Genomic DNA, 21,157 nt, shown 5'->3' with positions numbered 1-21,157 from the left:
GATTTGCACTCCTCCTTTGAGTGCTCACAGTTTGAAAAGTTTACATGTTATGTAAAAACAGTTCCTGTCTTTTCGAGAGAGCAGAAGTTTTCCTCCGTTTTATAGTTTGAATCACATTTCTACGTGCAGGTATGAGAGAGCTGGGTGACTCAGCAAAAAGGTGACATTTTGTAGAAAAAAGGTGAAATTTTGTAGAAAAAAGGTGAAATTTTGTGGGTTTCTAAAGAAAATGCCAATGCATTCCTAATGCATTATTTATTCCCAGTTTTTTGGGAATAACTTTGGGAAAAATTGGAATTTTAACACCAAAACTCATAGCAGCTCTTTCGGGATCAAGATGCACGTTTTGATGTATATATTACCGGGGTTTTCTCAAAGCTGCGGGACAAGTTACGCGCCAAAATTTGGCGGAAGAATAATAAACCCGAAGGAGAATATTAACTGCCCCTTCTTTCTTCTGCAAGAAAGCCCCGAGGCACTCCTCTCAGCTATTCTAGCTGTAGAGGAGTGCCTCGGAGCTGAGCACCAGTGGCACTAATAAGTATTTCTAGCACACAGTCATTGTGCTTGAGGAGCTGAAGCGGTTTCAGCTGGTGGTTTAGGGTTAGGGTGGTCCTGATTATCCCAGCTCAAAGCTGCTTAAATCACTTTTGAAGTTGGTGCTGTGTATGTTTGACAGGTGTGAGGGATTCCTTTTTAAATGAATTTCTAAAACATTCAGGTCTTAATTTAAGACTTTTAATTATGACCTAGTAGCTAAACATTACTAGACAGCACTTACACCCAGAAAAGACACATCCAATAAAACTGAGGGGTAGAATCCAACAGAGCTATTAGCACAGTTTAGAAAGATGGTCTTTGCTTTGCGTCACCAGCTGTACTCGCCCTTACTATTGCGTTACAAGGCCCTTGGTTTTAACATTTGTACCATTTCTGTACAACTGAGCTAAAACACAATATTTACATTAAATGGAATGTGGACTGTGTGAGGAAGCTGGAGCACTTGGGGCCAGTTTAAAAGCACAACCTTCCTGTCATGAAGTGACGACTCTTCTACCACCAAACAAAACTTAATTTGTACTGAGGAAAAATGATGCAATTCATGCAAATGCATTCAGACTGTTAACAATGGGGTCTTTTGTGCTTGCAAGTGAAATCAGCTGCTACCTGCGAGCCAGGAAATCACATGACAAAGCATCGGTCTGGGCTGCTGAGGCAAAAGCTGAGACAAAGAAAATTTCCCTTTTAAACTAAATCTTGATTCACAAAACAGGAAATTTGAAGTGCACCATTATCTGTTCATCCTCCATCCTCACGTCTCGCAAGTCATGTTTTTGTTTGTTGTCTTCTCTGCTGTTGGGGAAAAAAACACACTCCTCAATTTGGTAAGAAAGAAAATGATTCCCTGGGGCATCTGCAGCTAATGAGAACAAAACATTGGCTGTTAACAATCAGAACATGAGTCATTTCCTACTAGATTAGTTGGTGCAGGTTCTTTTTTTTTTTTAATATATTTTTTAGGGCTTTTGTGCCTTTATTGGACAGGATAGTAAAAAGAGACAGGAAATGGGGAGGCAGAGAGAGGGGGAATGACATGCACCAAAGGCTGTCCGATGCAGGACTCGAACCGGGGCCAACTGCAGCAAGGACTGTAGCCTCTACACATGGGGCACCTGCTTAGGCCACACGACGCCCCAGTGCAGGTTCACATTTATGTAAAGTAGTGTTGCATTACACCACATCATTACAATTATTTGTATGAAAATACAAAGACTTGACTCAGAGCCCTTTTTAAGTTATTTGATTTTTGGCTGCAGTTTCTGTTCTTGTGTTGGATTCAGTTAAATATACAAACTGGATACACTGCAGTGTTGACCTAATACTGAGATAATCACTTCAATGAAAAAAAAACACCCCAAGGTTTTTCTTCTCTAGAAGTGAGCTGCATTTCTTATCTCTGCATCTCTCAGTCATTTGATGAAACATACTTGGCATGAATTTACTGTAAGATTTTTTTTTTTTTTTTTATCAAAAATGAATTGGTACTTGAAGGCCTAATTGTGCAGTTGTCACATTGGACGCTTGTCAAGCCCAATCAGATAATCCATGAGGATGGTTTGTTTCTCAGAACAGAGGCTTTAACTGTGCAGAATTGTAAAACATTTCATAAGGATTGGGTTGGAAATGGAAAACTAATCTTTTACTAGAGCAAATAATTTATATAAAAGATCACAGAACTTACAAAGGTTAGTATTGTGTTGTCTTTAAATGTAAACAAAAACCCTTGTTTCTTGTGGTGTTTTTGCAGACCTGAATGCAACAGTGGACCAGCAGTACGATGCTCTACTGATGAGTAATGTGGTGCCAATGTACCCCGAGTTTAAGAGTAAGTTACACTGAAAAACCAAACTGCACAGAAATTATGTCAAATTTAAAAAAACTAATTTCTAACATCTATATTCCTCCTCTCCTCTCCTCTCCTCTCCTCTCCCCTACTCTCCTCTCCTCTCCTCTCCTCTCCTCTCCTCTCCTATCCTATCCTCTCAGAGATCTGGTACTACTTCCATAAAACCCTATTAAAGAAATATGCCTCTGTGTACAACGGCATAAATGTGGTGATTGGCCCCGTCTTTGATTACAACTATGACGGCCATTTCGACACTCCAGAGCAGATCCAGCAGTAAGTTCCCTAGGGAGGATGACGATACTATGATAACCACTTTTCAACACAGTCTCACATCAGTTTGTGTCCTCAAACAAAAAAAATTGAATCTATGGATTACGTGTACCTGGACATGAATTGTCCATGTTTTTCCTGATATATGGTAAGAAATGGAAATAAATTTTTTTGAATGAAGCGCTACATTAATTAACAGCTGCAAAGTCAACAGGAGGGAAAGAACGACTTCTCGTGTATTGGCGTCTGGTTCTTGAGTTATATGTAAGTTTTGCTATTGCTACATAGCTAACGTTAGCATTAACAGTTGTTTACTTGTTTGCTTGTCACTTTCCAATAGCGACTGTAGGCTCCAATCTGCCCTGAAGACGTAGTGCTGCTCAGAGGATGTATTATAACCTCTTGTCTTGCGTTTTTTTGCCGAAGCGCTTGTCGAGCAACAATCTCCACCACCTTCTCCCAGGAAGAAACCACATTCGGCGGTAGAGAAAACGTACAAATAGGCCCTTTAAGATTAGTGAAAGATGTTGGTTTTGGTTAAATATAAATAAAAAGGTTGTGTCTGAAGTCACTGTGAACTTTTTCTATTTTAAAGCAGACATCTAACTTACCCTAACCTTAACCAAGTACTGTGAGAGTCTGAACAGAACCATCACTAAGTTACATTTTGTTGTGTCAATGGTCATGAAAAAAATGGACAACTTGTGTCCATGTACTCGAAATCAGTAGATTACATTGACCTGGATAACTGCCTGGGTTGTACAGTTTTGCAGAAAATAAGACAAACAGCCTTGCTTTGTGCATCACATCACTGTAAAGTTTGCACTTCATCCACAGGGTTTCAAAGCCCAAAGGATTTTTAAACTTTTAGCCAGAAAGTCACATTAAAATAAGACTATTGTTAAGTAAGTGCATACAGAACCATGTACTGTCACAAATAAAAAATATGTGTGTAGCATGTGGCTCTTATATGTAAACAGCCTAACCATTAAGCCACCATCATCGGCTCTAATACAGCCATGTGCATGTGATCCTCGTACACAAATACCGCTTGAAACAAACAAAGTGTATCCTCGTTGCACTTTGCAGCTTCCTTAGAATTTCGGATTTAGAAGGAATTCTTCTGGATCACTTTAGTGCAATGGTGCTGGAACAAAATAGGAAACCTTTTTTTTGCATTTTGGAGGCTTGTGGTAGGTTAACATTCCCATAAAAGTTCCTGTTGGTTTCCTGTCATCAGTTGCCCATCTCAAGTATTGGACTGATGATCTATCCAGGATGTACCTCGCTTTCATCAGCTGAGTGCATGTGGATGGTCCCCAGACTGTCACAACCCTTCCTAGAATATTGAAAAATGAACTGAAATGTTATGATTCCCATTTTTGTTTTTGTCCATTCACACAAACAGAAAAATGGAAGACAAGGTAACAGTGAAAAAATAGCAATAGTTAGAAATGACAACAAAGTCAAGGGAAGTTTTTTATTCCACCTTTCCAACCACCGTGCAATTCAAATTCAATTCAATTATTTAATGACACAAAAGGCATTTAAAAGGGGTAATTGTAAGTTTTCTCTGCTGCTGAACATTTTTCTTGCCGGGAGGGAGTGGAGGTGATTGTTGCTCGACGAGAGCTTCAGCCACTGTTGTATTTACAAGATGAGGTTATAATACGTCTTCAGGGCAGATTGGAGGCTACAGTGAGTCGCTATCGGAAAGTGATGAGCTAGCTGGTTAGCACGCTAACTTCAATAGAATAAAAAAGGCGTGATGAAGACGAGATTTATTGTCGTTGCTTTCCACCACTGGAATCCTCTCTTGGTGAGCAAAGGAATGAAGTTCGATGCTGAACTCACAACGTTTCTTCTAGACTGGTGACTAAACAGGCATTCATGCTAACATTGGCTATGTAGCAGTAGCAGAGTTAAACAAATAGTTAAGACACAAGAGGAAAGGTAACAGAAAATGATTTTTTCAGGAGTGAACGGTGAGGAACTGTGGGGAAGTGAGTTCTATTGTCTGTTCAATCAGGAAAGATTAATTTGCTTAACGAATAAACTTTTATTGCCATTTGCAAAGAGATATGACAGTTGCTGGGGGTTAGACCCCATCGTGATGTTATTATATGTGATAAGGGGGTGAGGCTCTAGACACTGGTGTTGGTCCTGGAGATAGGAAGAGGAGAAGCTGGAGATCTGCATGTGAATAGAGTGATGATGAGCTCGGCCTGACTGGATATGAAGACTGGAGGTGAAAGGGGTGGAGGAGGGTCGCAGCAACCGCACTGAAATGACAGCTGACAACGGGAGAGAGAGGAGAATAGATTTTAAAGCATGACTGGGACAACTTGATTGGCAGTATGAAATCGTGGCGTGATGTGATTGGTTCCCGAACAACTGAAATCAGCTGAGGGAGATTAGAGGTACTCTTCCTGATTGAACTTAATCTAAGCTTCATTAAAACAAAGAGCATGTCTACTTCACCAGTTTGGGTCTCATCTGTATAAACAACCCCTAGAGGTAAGTGTTTTTTTTTTTTTCCTGGTAAAAAATTAAAAAAAAAAAAAACCTTTTCAACTTGCTTCTCTAGGGTTGTTTTCACAGATGAATAAAAAACTTATAGATATTTTATTTATTTATTTTTTGGGGCTTTTTGTGCCTTTATTGATAGCACAGTAGAGAGAGACAGGAAATGGGAAGGCAGAGAGAGGGGGAATGACATGCAGTAAAGGGCCGTCCGATGCGGGATTCGAACTGGGGCCATCTGCAGCGAAGACCTTAGCCTCTGCATATGGGGCGGATGCTCAACCAACTGCACCACTCGACGCCCCTTATTTATTTATTTATTTATTTATTTATTTAAAAAAATCACTTAACTCTCAGGAATTCACACCATGGCTTTTTTGTAAAAGTAGTTCCAATCAACAGTTTGGAACATGATTAAATTGCAGGCAATCATAACAACAATCCTCATGGATCAGGCTACATTACCAGTTACTGTTGAAACTAAGCAAACTTGGGGTTAAAATGACTACACACACACACTCTTTTTTCTTTCTACTGTAAGTGCCAATGCTGTAAGAACTATAATGCACCACTCTGACATATCCCAACACTGGATCTTAGCTCAGTTCAAATCAATCAAAAAGCAGCTCTTTCTGAATATGAACAGCTACAAGGAGAGAAAAACATTAAAAACTCACATCATCATGTGGGACAAAATGTAAGCTCTCATCACCACTGTTTTGTTGTTAAGTGCCTGACTTGGTAATTATCAAGCGCTGATGCCGCCTACTTGTTTCAGTGTATGTTGATGGTAAAGATAAGTCTAGGCTTTCTTTGGAAAAGGAAAAGCCCCACCCTCCACCCCCACCCAGTACATTTTCTGTTGAATTTCATATTTAATCAAAGCTAAGTTATGGCTTTTGTTTATTTCCTACTTTGTTCACATGAAGTTCACTTTGTCAGTAAATTGACTGACTTATTGTCGATTGGTTTGTGGTCACACAGCGAGACGACCATAAACGTGGGTTAGGTGTCGCCTCCACTTTCTTGTTTCAGCGACTATTGACGATGACTCCAGGTGCAGGGTTTCTACAGTGTTTAAGAGAAATGTCGTCTTTACTGTGAGACACAGAATGTAGCATGTTGCATCTGACCGACTGAGAGCCATTGCAAAGTGCTGCTGAGCCAACCATCGACATAAATATAAATGAAAACCAAGGAAAGAAATGTGTACTTGTGGTCTGGTCTTTTTATTAGTTTTTTTGGTTCAGGGCTCTTAGTTCCACTGGGACGAAGACTGAGGTCTGGAAACGCTCTCGCCCACAATCAGTGCTGGACCTCGCTGATGCACCTGTGTCTGAATGGGATCAAACCCGTGATGCCAGGTTCAACCAGGATAGAAAGCCTAAAACCTGAAGCGTGGGAGCTGCAGCACATTAACACCCACACTATTGGAAATTAAATGGTCATCACAACTGGCTGGAGGGTTTTACTGAATTACACAGCACTTGGGATGATTCTGCTCATTAATAAGACCGTGAATTTTTGTGTGATTAAAGGTTTGTTTCCGGCACCAACATCTCCATCCCCACACATTACTTTGCGGTGCTGACCAGCTGCAGGGACTCGGCCCAATCAGTGACCACCTGCACGGGCGAGCTGCAGACCGTGTCCTTCCTGCTGCCTCACAGACCCAACAACTCAGAAAGCTGCAAAGTAAGAAAATGACAATGTCACAGTTTACCTTTTTGTGACTCAGCTGTATCCAGTTTTTTATTTATGTGTTTATTGTCTTGTCTCTAAGAGCCACTTCACACTGGAGCAGACAAACTGAAAGTCTTTGTATGGCTCATTACAAAACTGAGTCCCTGCTGTCTGCCTTTCATGCTGGCTTCTCCTGAACAAAGCAGCAGTGTGCTCTCCTCCTGTTTCATGTGAAGTGGTGATGATATTTCCATTTACTGACACACAGGAGCAGTGAAGCCAGATCAAATAATAACAAAGAGTTCAAACGAACTGTGCAACATTGTGTTGCAGAGCCATAAATGGAAGTCTGTTGTTGGTTAATGTTTGGCAAAGAACCAGAAATACTGAAATAAAATACTCAAGTCGAAGTGACCTAGTGCTAAACCAGCTTGTTCATCTCATCCCACAATTTAAATTGTGGCAGTAGAGGTAAGGCCATAGGAGAGGATTCATCCTCTCAAGCATAAATGTACTTAGTTTTTTCCACATGATAGCCTAAAGTTAAAAGGAGCTTGACTGATGTTCAATATGAAAGTTTTAATTCCAGGAAAAAAGCACCTGTATCTAAAATGAAAATTACTGAGAGGTAAAGAAAGAGGAAGTATCCAATAGAGTATGAGTAAATTATTGAATTACTATGGAAAAAAGCATGAATGTGCCCTATAGACACCAGGGATCATTAGATTCTGATATTTCCATACATAAAGTGCAAATTTAAGTCCAAGGATCGGCCTGTAAGAAAGCTCCAAAGTCTCAGTAGAGTGAAAATATTGGCACTAGAGGAATAATTAGGGAGTTAACAAAATCACATCAAATCATCCTCTGGGGACCTTGAATGTCTACACCAAGTTTTATGATCAGGCCAGAACTTTTTGAGCAGTCAACAGAAATCAGCCAGAACTGGAGATGTGAGTGTTGGAAAAACAGAAAAATCAACAGTTGAAATGACATTGTAATCCTTACATTATGATTCTAGTGAGGAAAAATTGACAAATCCTAACCAAGGTAGGAATTATTACTTTATTATAGGCTGAAATAGTTAAAAACAGAAAGAAGAAAAGTAGCCCAAATTAAGAGACGGATTAGTTTACCTTTGTTCAAACAGTCAAATTTAAAGTAATTTTTGTCACTTTTGTCAATGTTGCATTGCCAGAGCACAGAAGACGAATCTCACTGGGTGGAGGATCACATGTGGTTCCATCAATCACGAGTCAGAGACGTTGAGTGGATCACGGGACTGGACTTTTACCGAGGCAGCAATCGACCAATCCCAGAGCTGCTGAGGGTGAAGACCCGCCCCACAGCCGCCATTCACAGGAAACGCTGAAAGTAATCTCCATTAAAAAAAACAAATATACAGTTTAGGAATATATGTGAAAACCAATATTTAAATTCATGTTCAATATTTGTTAAATTCTTCATAATTAGTTTTAAATTGCGTCATCCAGCAGGATAACATTGTTTATTTATTAACTTTTTAGTTTTTAATCTGATCATTTTATTTTTATTATATATATTTTATTGAATCTTATTATGTTCCTATTGTCATGATTTCTTAATCTGTTGATTTTGTATTAACTCTATATTTAAAGGATTATTTCATGCCCCAAATTAGACGAGACAGATGGGTTCATCTCAACGTCTGTTTCAGTTCCTTTAAATAGAAGAAAAACAAATCTATCTTTTCCTTGCATGCACTTCTCAGTTTGAGAAAATACTGAATATATTTTGTATACTGTACCAAGAATTAGAACAGTGTCCACTAAATTCAAGAGATATTGCTGTTGTATTCTTTCAAATATGTTTTTCATAGCACTGATGAGCACAAATGGAACTCCATTCACTTCCACTGTCTTGGTGGCAGCAGAGGTTTTAGAGCTGGATGTCTCATTTAGGAAGTAAAACCGAAACTAATATGAAACCACTCATGGTCAGTGACTTTCAAGTGTATGTTTTTATCATGTGGGTAAAATGACGTCATGAGGACGCCGTCTGCAAAGGTGTGACCCTTTTGTAGTCATCTTAGACCATGAAGAATGAACCAAAATGAGACTGTGTCTGGTCTGGTCTGTTATTTCCTTTATGTCATCAGCTGTGTCTGCCCTTATCATTGTTCTTGTCACCTAGCAACCTTGACAATATGTAATTTTTTTCACAAAAAGTTGTGAGCTGAAACCCAATACCTACATTTAAAAGTGTAATCCTCAGGCTGTCTGTCGGTGTTGTTTGCTGCCAAATTATTTTCATTACCAGCGCGCAATGAATCTTGGGAAAGGTTGGGCTATGAAGGATCCACCCATTGGATCCTTCGTTGCCCAGGAAAAGAAGGACGCCTCTCTGCCGCCTTTTGAAGGAGCCTTCCAAATAGAACAGCCTAGTCGTGCTGCTGTGGCGTAAACAGTCCTCAAATGCAGCCTCTGAAGGATATGGCCTCTTTATTGGAGCACAGTTGTTGATATTTGGTTGAATGTAGGTTTTGACTGTTGAGCAAGATTAAATTTTACAACAGCTACTAATGCCAATGTCAATTTGACGTAGAATACTGATGACAGCTGACATTAATATTTTGTTCTGTTCTGTTAATAAGTCACTGAAATCCAACGTCTTCCAAATGTGTCCAAACATCTGCTAAATATCCCAGTGTCAGTTACCTAATGATGGATTTTCTGTTCCAACCAAAATTTAGCATCCGTCCAGCATTTGAGTCTCAAGAGTCCAACGTCTTTCTGACGTAACACTGACGTCTGGTGACTGTTGGACTGCAACAGTCATTGTTTTTGTTAATTAAAAGACTATTATTTTAGCTTCAGGACAAATTACAAACAGTAGTCCTTTTCCTGTTTTTGTTCATCCATGTATCCACAGATTTGTGTCTGTATCTTGCCACTGGCTGATTCACTTCCTTCTTGAAAGACAACACTGCAGGCTGACTGCTGGAATTAAGGATGTATAAATGGATATGTGAAGCAGTTTTGGGAAACCACAAACCTGAAAAGGGTCCAGGATGAGGCATCCAGGGGTGAAGGTGGATTTTCTGCAAAATATGAAGGAAGCAAATTTAATATGTCTTATTCACTGAAATGTTTGGATGTTCCAGCCAATTTAGCTTCAAGAAGTACATGTCCTGTCATCCTATCGAAGACTTTTTAAGCCAACACTGCGTTAAATAATGATACCTGCTCTAGCCAGTCCAACCGTACTTGATCCAAGTGAAAATAATACGGCAACTACAGTGCTTCTTCACCTCTTCCATAGAAATGCATTTCATTACTGATCTGTACTTGTTGAGGTTAAGTTTTCCAGTGCTGTATGCTGTTCTTAAGAAACATGTTACATATTTACGGAATGTGCATTAGTTACTATTGATAAACAGATTTCTAGTGAAGGGCTGGCTTTCATACAGGATAAACCTACTTGTTCTTTACCAACAATTAACCAAATGGAAAACACCCACAAGGTTTTAAGTGATCACTGCAGCAGGCAAAAAGATAAGGTAGATAACCCAGGGCTTACATTCACCGCTTTATTACAAACAGTTGCTTGAATATTGCGGTGAATGAATGAAGCAAATAAATTGCTTCATTTATGTCACAGGGAGGTGTTCAGGGTGGAGGCTGTTCTCCCGGATGTAGGGGGATTGGGGTGGATGAATGCGTCAACAAAGCACAGGGCTTTGAAGAGCTCTGTGAAGTTCCCATTTGAAAACTAGAGTCATTGTTTTTTCTTTGATTCATGTCCTCTAACCCAGACCACAATGTTTTTCTAGACTAGAGGTCGACAACTGGTGGCCAAATCTAGTTTTCTTCTTTCTCTCGCCTGACTGTAGCCCGCACAGCACCATACAATGTGTGATGTAAAAAAAAAAAAAAGACCAGTTCAGTAAATCAGTATAATGCACAATATTCCAGTTTCATTTTTATCAATCAAGTTCTTAAATTGTCCTTTGATTATGTTCTGCTCGCCATCTAATGGATTAAGTAAAAATTGGCCCAATGCCAAACTTACTTGCCGACCCCTGTCCTTAACCTAACCAAACAATGGCCATTCCATAAGGTTAGGGTTAGTGATAGTAACCATGACAACAAAAGTCCGGTTCTCTGGGCCATTTGAGGAGACTATCGATCGAAATAAAAACAGAATAATTGAAAACTGTTTCAATATTCTGATGTTTGTGTTTTGACATGAAAGTTAGTGTTAGCTTCAGTTGAACACATGGACGCTTGTTAACACTTAACCTTTGTGAATTCATGGTCAGTCATCTTTCCCTTTCTGGGTCAAAGATTCTAAAATTGAGTCGATAAAATCCAGGTATATCTCCATTTACCTGATCAGTTTGTGAGAGAATGATCTGCCCTTAACGTGTGTGTTGGTCACAAATCACAAGAGGGATTTATTAGTGTAGACTGGGGTTTGACTTTATTTTTGGATAAGGTAAAGTGAGAGGAGACATGCCGTATTTTCAAGTGTTGAAATTCTGGATATAGGCCTACAGTCTACTATGTTTACACGCAGAGAATACACAGATTATTTCTATGATTATCTTTTGTGACACTTTGTGTTATAACAGCTGAAGCACTGCTGGTGTGTCTCTCCTGTTCTGTCACGCTTGACTAGTTTCACTACGTAACTGGCAGAGGTGTAATTCATTCTGTTTTAGCATCTTACCACATAGTTATTTTTATCTTCAATGGTTCATAAATAGTGTCTGATTTTCTTCTACAATGGAAAAGTCTGCCAGAGGGGAAAATATCATGATGACATGATAATTATGGTACGGCTCTTTGAATGACTCACCGGCTGCTGCAGCAGTGATGACTTACTGAGATAAACTCACACTGCATTTATAGTGCTGTGCTCATGTAGCCCTTGTCACAACAGTCGTTTAAGGTGAAACTCCTCTTGGAAATGTATTTTTATGTGTATCTGAGTGACTAAGTGCGAGTGTGTGTGAGAAAGCAAGTCAAGCCAAAAGACCAATGTCCAACATGCGTGGACTCATAGACGACTCATACGCTCATGAGGTAAAGTCATGTGAGCCGATCGTTATAATCTGTCAGCAGCAGCAGTTTTTTTTTTTTTTTTGCAAGTGTGCATTTTAATATAGAAAGTTGTCATTATGAACAGTCACTGTGCTTTACTGTGTTGATGGATTATTGTATAGGGGCAGTAATAATAATAATAATAATAATAACAATAATAAATAATAATAATAAACACAAAAAGAAATTAAACCAGACATGGCAAAAAGAGCACAGAGGAAGTTAAAACAATTAAATGACAAGGAGCAAATAAATAGCAATAAAACCATATGGTTTTGATATCAAAAGCCCAGTCATCTATTGTCAGAGGCTGGGGCCTGGGATTAGCAGGGCTCCATCTGTGGATCTTAATGGACTAGAAAATACATACAGTAACAGGTCAAAAAACCAGACTGACTAATCATATTGTAAAGCATGAACAACTTTTAGGCGTTTGTTGAAAAGTGACAGTAGCTGTAGGATAAAAGTACCAAAAATACAGCAGAAGTTTAAAGAAGTATCATTTGTTGTCAGTTAAACAACATCTGCTTTATGTTTACAATTTTGGAAACCGCTGTGGAGGCCTAGAAGACACACAGGAAATGTGTAAATATACACAATAATTTTTGAAAAAAAGAAAGAAAAATCTGAATTAGGAAAATGTATATTTAGACAAATTAGTAAACAAATGTCTTATATTTACATTATATTTTTCTGTATTTATTGATTTCTTTATTTCTGTATATTTTTTTTCTTTATTCATTTTCCGATTAATCTCTGTATTTATTCAATTTCTCTATTCATTTATTTCCTTTTTCATTTCTTTCCAAATTATTGTTTTTCAGTATTGATATTCTTCCAGGTTTTCTTTCTACTCAATTCATTAATTTCCTTTTTTGTTATTTACATACAGTATGTATTTAATTACAGTACATCCAGTTTATTCATTTAATCTGAAATCAATAAAAATAATGAATGCAGATAAAAAAAATAGGGAATAAAAATAAAGAGAGGGAAAGAGAGAGAATTTGTAAACAATTTAAATATGTGTTAATCTATTATCATAATTTTTTTTAAATTTAAATGTATGTATTTTCTCTGTCCCTTTGGTTCCTCTATACCCAACACTGCATCTACTAATATCTGATGTTCAGCATCAAAGCGGACACTGAATTGCCTCCCACTCACATCCTCAGTCAATTTACTCTGCCAGGAAAAAGATGTTGTTAGCCTCATAAAATCTCTCATTACCTGAAGGCTAGGATTCAGGCATGGCTAATTGCACAAGCTGCATGCACATCTACAGTTTGACATCACAAAGTGGTTCCTGCCCCACTCTTTGATGAAAACACTAGTGGTAAACAGTGCATTAGGATAAAACATGTGTTATGAGTAGTAAAAACTGCCTTCACAGATGAGTGGTTGCTTTTTGGAAAACCCCTCAGACAGGATCTATTTTATTCCTCCACATTAAAGGGTCTATTTGTTTTGTGTTTATTTGGGATTTGAGTCCCAGGGGACAACTTAAGGTAGGCTATAAATATCATGTTAATACAGTATTTTCCATTCAAAACAGTCTTTTCAGTGACGACAATATGTGTTTCCCATCATGTTTACTTTGAATTTTTATTTGCCATTACCGGCCCTAAACTTGATTTTTATTTCTTAGTACAAATGGTCACAGAAACAATAAGCAGAGCAGCAGATCCTTGGTTTGACCCCTGGCGACTGGAACCCTTACTGCATGTTTCTTCCTCCACTTTCCTTTTCAAAGAACGACATAAATCCCTCCCAAAAATAACTTTTAAAAAAAGAAATGCCTTAAGTTTGCAGTTCATCATTTATCCCTTTTTCCAGATCTCAAATTAAAACTTCAACTTAAGCTTTGTTTAGCTTTGTGTCAACAGTATGTATGCCTAACACTTGAACATGAACTGGAATGCTTACTGTGCGCCAGACCCCCAACACCAGTGTTTGTGTTTAACATAGTTAATGTTCAAAAGGTTTGGGTGGTAATGTAAGCAAATATGGCTGCATCATTTTGATTTGTGATCTTTAATTTCTCAGTGGATGAAATGTGTTCACTTCCTCATGTTGAACTTATGGCTTGTTAACGAAATTGCAACAGCAAATGTTCGAAGAACTGATTTTCCTCTGTTGGGTGGGAGAGAGATTTTGACACAATCCGTGTTTCCATGACTCAGGCTTGACCACAGTTGAGAGTGTCGTTCCAGACTGCAGCCACTTTCTAAAACCACTCCTGTAGCACTATTCCCACTGGTTCAGCTGAAAGATTAGAAGCCAGGCCAAGAAAAAGATGGAAGTGGATGACGGTCGGAGTGAAAGTTTGGGAGGATGTGGGAAGGGGAAAACTAAAAATTCAAAGAAAAAAAAGAGAAAAAACAGTTGCTGTGTAACAGAGAGCTGCAGGAAGTAAACAACAGAAAAATAAACAATCTTGTCTCTCAGGGTTGCAAAAGTGCTTCTTTACAAATGCTAGCGAATTGATCAGTGTTTATTTGGTTCTCCCTCATCTGTCAGCATAGACACGACTTCTCTTCCCGGGGTCATGCACAGGTCTATTCTGCTTCATACAAAATGCTGCAGGGGACTAAAAAAGATGTTGTATGAGACCCTGTTAGTATTGTTTGGACTATTAATGACTGTAGTTTGTTGTTGGAGAAGCAGAGACTCTACTCCACACTTTTCAGTATAGTTTGGGCTCTGACATTGAGCCATTGTTGGACACACATCTGGAGTCATATAAAATATGAACCATTTGTGTGAAATTTTGTCATAATCGCTGTGTAATTATAATTGAATTATGGCTAAAAGGTGTTTTGTGAGGTCACCGTGACCTTTGACCTTTAACTATTAAAATCTAATTAGTTTGAGTTAATATTTGTGCCAAATTAGAAGAGGTTTCATCAAGGTGTTAGTGAGATGCTGAGTTATCGCCAAACTGTTCTGATTAAATCTGAGGTGAGGTGGAAGGTGTGAGTTTCTTCCAGGCAAAAGCTTTTTCCAGAACACTCCACATCTTTTGTTTTTCATTGCTGACGCACGATGACGTCCCTGCAGAATCCAGAGATCCAGAGATACTTATGGTTTGGCTCCCAGTTTGCTGGACCAAAATGCTGAACCACACAAGTTTATATGGCTGTTTGAGGGTTAAGACTGAGCTTTATAGTTAGAATTAAAGGGATGGGTAGGGGTTTTTGACGTGGGGCTGTGTGAGCTATATATAGTCGGTACATTGCCTGCAGTAGATTATGATTACCGCGCTCCCAGTTAGGAAAGCCACCAGAGTGGCAGAGCGATGTGTTGCTGTGCACGGGGCTGAGAGAAAAAACATATTTTAGACACTTTTAAAAGACGCCCACCGAAAACAATCCAATATCCGTTTAAATGTATGCTTCATGTAGAATGTTTCCAGTGTCACGTGGGTTTTGCAACCTCCCTGCCCCCATTAGGAGACCAGCGGGTGCAAATTCATCCTGTATCTAGAGTTGTATTGTCTTGTTATATTTTAACATGAAGAAGCAATCACCACCATGCCCATTTAGGAGACAGGAAGTGTATCCCATTTTATACCATTGGCGCTGCCTGTAAAGCGTTATCTTCTTTGCTTCAAATAAAACACAGGAAAATGTCAAATATAGGACCTTTAAGTAAAGTAAACAAAGGGAGTAAACTGGTATATGTAGTCCTAGGTTGATGCAGTTGCAGGTGGGGAGAGCTGGAGTGCCTGCAGGGCTGATGAGTGGAAACAGGTGGGAGGATGGAGAGGCAAATAACTGAGCTGGAAACAAGTCTCAAGGTGAATTAAAAAGTCAGATTGTGACAATTATTTTGACCTAACCTCCATTATCATGTTACTCATTTAAGATATGAGCGAAACTGAACAATATAACTACATCTCCTCCACAATCCTCCTCTCCTTCCTTTTATAGGTGTTTCAAAAATAATATGTATATATGTATATGTATATGTATATTACTAAATGTAATACTTTACCACAATGAAACCATGAAAATGTAGCTCGCTGAGCCACTAAACTTCCAAGAGATATGAAACTCTTCAGTAACTACTGTAGCGTTAAGCCATATTTTAGGGTTTACTCTCGTTGAAATGGGGCACCAGTCCTCTAGGAGGACAACAATGAATTACTTCATTGCCAAATTTATCAATCTCATATCGGAAGCCATGACTTCTCGATTCAATGGATCTCCAGTCTCTACGTCAAAAGAATACAACAGGACAACAACTGGGTGTAAATAAAGGAGTTACCTAACTAAACTACTATGTACAGAGTAAATGCAAGGTGTAATAATCATAAAGATGAAAATAATAATGAATGAGCAGTGTGATGAGTTGGCAATGGTGGGAAGGAATATGTTATGGCTATACAGCTAATGATACTACATCTATGAATTAGGTTTGATGATTAAATATTGCTATATTTCGACATCAACCCAGTCACGTGCAGAGTGTTAAGACCGGCCTACTGTGAGTTGCGCTGTAGCTGGAGACCCTCGGCTGGAACCCAGGCGGCTGTGGTTGCCATGGTTACCCTGGAGACACGGGGTCTAGGTGGATTCTCCTGGAGGCCGTGTCCCGTTATCACGATGACGGATTCTGCCGGTGTCTCGGGCTCTCTTGATTTCTGCTCGGATTCTCTGCAGGAGGTCGTGCAGATGTTATCTGCTGGCGTCTCTTGTGGGTTGAAATAAACTCTAATGCTCTTCACTTTGTCTGGATAACTTTAGAGGAGACTGGCGTTGACCAGATGACTCTAAAGTTGTCAAAAACTTCAAAAAGGAAAACTTGATGATGATTAAAAGTTACAAAATTACTCTGAGGCTCTTCTGTTGTTTTGGTTCAGTTGGTCTTGACTTGGCTTATAAAAATAAAAGATCGCGCATGTAGACAAAAATCATGTTACTTGGAGCTTGTGGCAAAAGAAAAATAAAAGACGCGGAAAGTGCAAAAATGACTAAGAGCCATGAGTTTGTGGCGAGCAGCTTAGAGCTAAGAGTTTCCATGGCTACAGAGCCGGGCTTTGAGCCGGGACTTTGAGCAAAGATCTCAGCTTCCAGTTTCTGCATCGTTTCTCTGACTTTTCTTTCTCTTCTGGTTTCTGGATTCTGAACTGACCTTCGGGGCTTCTGACCTGACTTAGCCATGTGTGAATTGATCACGACTGTTTTATCCCCTGGGGGCTGGCGCATGTTTCAGGGGCGTCACCCATCTTCTCCTGTGTTTCCACTTGGAGAAGAGAGTAATTTTCCACTGAACTTTAGAATAATTTAATTCTATAGTTTACTTATAAACTCGCACATCCTTCTTCCACCATGACCACAAAACATTAAATGAAATAACATAAAACTACTTGCACTAATAATAGCAGAGAGGAGTAATAGGAGTGTTGATTTCATATTACATCCTTCAAACCTGGAATAAATTATGATACCAGTGGTTAATTGGTCAAACAACAATATGAAGGACATTGTCTTAAAATCTACATGTTACATTTCAAACATTCAATGGGATAGAAGTTTGGGATTAAACTATTGCATAGGAACATCTCATGAGTTACAGAACAGTTAGATATTTAATTTTACATTCATCCTCAGATCTGTCTGTGAAGAGTGTTCTGCTGGTCACTACCCAGGACTGGAAAGTGGGTTGTAGTTTATGACTCTTATCTAGAGGACACAGAGGAAGGGAGGTTGGTGTGTGTGTGTGCATGTGTGTGTGTGTGTGTGTGTGTGTGTTCATGCATGGCACAGAGAGGCCATGATTCACACCTTAGTGTTAATCAGTCCTTTTGGTGTTACTTTTCTATATAAGAAACAATCAAATATCATTAGACAGAGTCTTATTGTTACAAATTGGAGATTTTGTCTATATTCTCCAGTTGTCTGGTGTTCACTGGTTGATCCTCTGGAGCTGACCCTTTGACCTTTGGTCCGGTTCTGTGTCTCTCTGACATGCTAAAAGCATGGACTGTTTGTGGGAGAAGGGTCCTTTGTCTCTGTTTCCTATCAATCTGATAGTTTGATGGTGGAAATAGTCGCAAAGTGTCAATTGTGGATCCGAAACTCTGCATGTCCTTATAATGAACTTCCTTAAGGGCTTGTGACTGATGCCAGGCCACGTATGTACGCAGCAGGAATCATTCTGATCGATCAAAAAAATATAAAATATCTTATGTTTGTGACTTATTGCACTGTTAGATAATTTTATACAAATGTCTTACATTTATTAAAATGACTTACTCACATCTGAAAATAAAAGCAGTAATAATTTTTGTCCATAAGGTGTCAGCAGTCAGTTTATCATGAGTGTTAGTGATCCTGAGGCAGGGGGACAGGATGAGGGAGAGTGCTGCTGAACTTTCACAGCTTCTCCGAGTTAAAGACTGTTGTCATTTTGGTGAAGTGCAGATGTGCGTTTAGACAAACGAATGCGAAATCTGACACTTTAGGACAGACCTGCTGCACATGGAGCTCATTGTAGCCTTTTTCACATGATTCTGACAGCATCATTGTCTGTAATTATAATATACTGTTGCCCATGAAGTTGGAATAATTTTGTTTTCAGACACAATCCTCTGTTTATTCCTATTTAAATGCATCAGTAATCACTTTTGACCAGGTGCAATGATTACATTATCTGTCCCAATTACCCAGGTGAAATTAAATTAATCACATTGTCACAATCATTTCATGGAAAGAGGTAAAAAAAATGTATTCCAATTTTATGAGCAACAGTGTATATCTCCAAGAGTCTAAATTGAACACATGCAGCAGGGCTTTTAAACTTCCAGCAATATATGTGAAACTAAACCTCATTATTTGATGGCCTAATATCTACCAAATGAATGAAAACTGACAGCTTAAAAACAGCACAAGAGTTTGAGCTGCAGCTTGAATACCTGCTGTGAGGGTGATGGATACATGAAGTCATCCTAAAGGGAAGTTTCAGGGTGGTTTGTTCCCTTTACAGTTAAGACAGCACCTGGTTGAATCCTCACTAACCTCGACAACTGATACATAATTTGAAAACACAAAGCTTCACAATTCCACCCGCTCAAACCATTTTAACATCCCGATATCACTTTTTCTTTTCTCACATTTTCACACCTCCACGCTGTCGACAGCCAGAGCTATTTTCATGTTGTCCGGCTGTCTGTATGTTCATCCGTCCGTCCATCCCATTCTCATGGACACAATATCTCAGTACCGCCACGATTTTGGGTGGGTCAAAGGTTAAAGGTCAAGGGCGTGGTGACCTCCCAAAACATGATTTTGGCCTTGTGAACGCGATAACTCCACAAACTGATGTGCCTTTGGTGGTCAAAGGTCAAAGGTCATGGTCACTGTGACCTCAGAAAACACTTTTTATGACAGAATTTCAATTTATATGATTCTGGAGGCACGTAATCTGAAGCTAGTCTGAGTGGCAGAGGCATACAACTAGTTCATATTGTATCGCAGTATTGGCTCAAGCGTCACCATCTACAGTCAGACTTGATCATACAGTCAGGCCCTGAAAATAATGGAGAAAAAGCCTGTCCAACAGCATCACTGTCACATACTGAAAAGATACAATCTACTTAGTTCTGAGAGTGTTATTCATCTTTGCTTCCTCAAATTAGTTTAAAAATGTATCAGCAGTTGAGCTCCAGAGTCTCTCTCCAGATGTATCCAAAGGCAACTGCACAATATCACATCATGGATCTAGATTTAGACAATCAATTGTCAATTGTCAATCAGTTCCTCTCTGGATCAAATTACCAACTGAAATCAAATAAACCCCAGATTTAGATTCCTTCACAACAAAGGTTAAGTTATGCTAAAAGCAAACCACAGCTGTACTCATTTCTAGGTAATTGTATCTGTTGTTAATTGTCTTTGTTTGACTATTTGCTGCTTGTTGTGTTGTTGTTGTTGCAGCTAATGGTCGGATATTATCAGTTGTTATCTGTTTTGTGCTGTTTTTGCTATTGACTGTTTTAATTACGTTGTACATGTAGAAACCCAACACATTAGTTTCATGCCCTGTTTTGAAACTATGTTGAATTGCATTATCCCTGTGAAATGCATTTCATAAACAGTTCCTTATTTTTGGAGTAGGAGTGCACAGAAAACAGAACAATAAATACCTGGCAGTTGCTCTTAGTGTGTTCCCACCTTCTCCTGTCACCTCACTCCCACCCTTACATTTCAAAGGAAATGGAGGGTGGAAAAAGATGAAGAGATGCTTTCTATTTTCTATTTTTTTTTATCTTAATATCTTTGAGAGAAGACTAATGTCTCCTCAGTATGTCCAAAACAAACAGTTGTTATGTGCTTTGTCCAAGAAAAACACACAAAAAAAAACCAGTTGGGAACTGTTCGTGACTTCTGACTGTTTTTCGGTGACTTGCCAAAACAAATCTGTTTGCCTAATTGTTAATCAATGGCCTGTTTACCGACCTTTGCCCCGAACTATGACTGAGTAAATAGATACCTTCATCTGCTGCTTTTTAGACCCCACATCTGGGCTCATGATCAAATTTCTGAATAACTATGAAATAGTTTGATATTCATATCTGAAGAGTTTCCCTCTAGTAGATACTAGGGTCACAGCTGTAAGGATGACTCAGGAATGATTTTATCGTAAGTTATCATTTCATCATCTGGCTTTGTGCTTTTTAAATGAGAGACCAGGTGCATTGTAATAACCATCATCATCTCTAGTTACAGATTTTTTTTATAGATTACTATAGAGCACAAAATAAAAAGACAAAAAAAAACCCCAACAACAATAATAAATCAAACAAAACGTACAGTTTTAAAAAATTTTAATATTTTGTCTTTTATCTTGTGTCATGTTTCTAGATGATATAGATCATCAGGAATTGTGACCCTACAGTGCTGGGAAGCATTTTTGTTTCAGGTCTCTCCTACAGTTAAACAAACAGGAGCTCAGAGCATCTGAGGAGAAGAGAAAGACAAATTTATGAATGAAAAGAAATTTATGAATGAAACGAAAGGAAAGGAGTGGAGGGGGGAAGAGGGGTCCTCTTTTTTCTCTCTCTCTCACGTTCTCCCTCTAGTGACAGCAACAGGATTTACATGGGATTTGTAGAGATATACATATATGGTGGTCAAGTCCAGTCATGTGTATATACATATATATATATATATATATATATATATATATA

The 21,157-nt window shown here is 38.8% G+C and overlaps 1 protein-coding gene and 2 long non-coding RNA genes across 3 annotated transcripts in view; 1 reads left to right on the top strand and 2 right to left on the bottom strand.

Annotated features, from left to right (window-relative positions):
* LOC111665679 (venom phosphodiesterase 1) overlaps nucleotides 1–8,982 on the top strand; it is a 47,866-nt gene extending 38,884 nt beyond the window's left edge. The window contains exons 22-25 of the mRNA XM_023420754.2: nucleotides 2,309–2,386; nucleotides 2,548–2,680; nucleotides 6,739–6,895; nucleotides 8,079–8,982. Of these exons, the coding sequence (XP_023276522.1) occupies nucleotides 2,309–2,386; nucleotides 2,548–2,680; nucleotides 6,739–6,895; nucleotides 8,079–8,252 (542 nt within the window). The 3' untranslated portion in view covers nucleotides 8,253–8,982. The remainder of the gene's footprint in view (nucleotides 1–2,308; nucleotides 2,387–2,547; nucleotides 2,681–6,738; nucleotides 6,896–8,078) is intronic.
* On the bottom strand, nucleotides 6,411–8,190 carry LOC147818286 (uncharacterized). The gene is made up of 2 exons (XR_015438121.1): nucleotides 8,056–8,190; nucleotides 6,411–6,888 (listed from the first exon to the last, which is right to left on the bottom strand). It is a non-coding gene; the product is annotated as an uncharacterized LOC147818286 (long non-coding RNA).
* Nucleotides 8,983–20,777: 11,795 nt separating the features above from the next.
* The window catches only part of LOC147818285 (uncharacterized), a 2,491-nt gene continuing 2,111 nt past the window's right edge, over nucleotides 20,778–21,157 (bottom strand). Inside the window, exon 2 of the long non-coding RNA XR_015438122.1 lies at nucleotides 20,778–20,927. This is a non-coding gene — a long non-coding RNA (uncharacterized LOC147818285). The remainder of the gene's footprint in view (nucleotides 20,928–21,157) is intronic.

This window comes from Seriola lalandi, unplaced genomic scaffold (genome assembly GCF_002814215.2).
Source record: "Seriola lalandi dorsalis isolate HSWRI2012SDOR001 ecotype SW California unplaced genomic scaffold, Sedor1 jcf7180002054657, whole genome shotgun sequence".
Taxonomy (NCBI): domain Eukaryota; kingdom Metazoa; phylum Chordata; class Actinopteri; order Carangiformes; family Carangidae; genus Seriola; species Seriola lalandi.
This window is presented reverse-complemented; position numbering and strand designations above follow the sequence as displayed.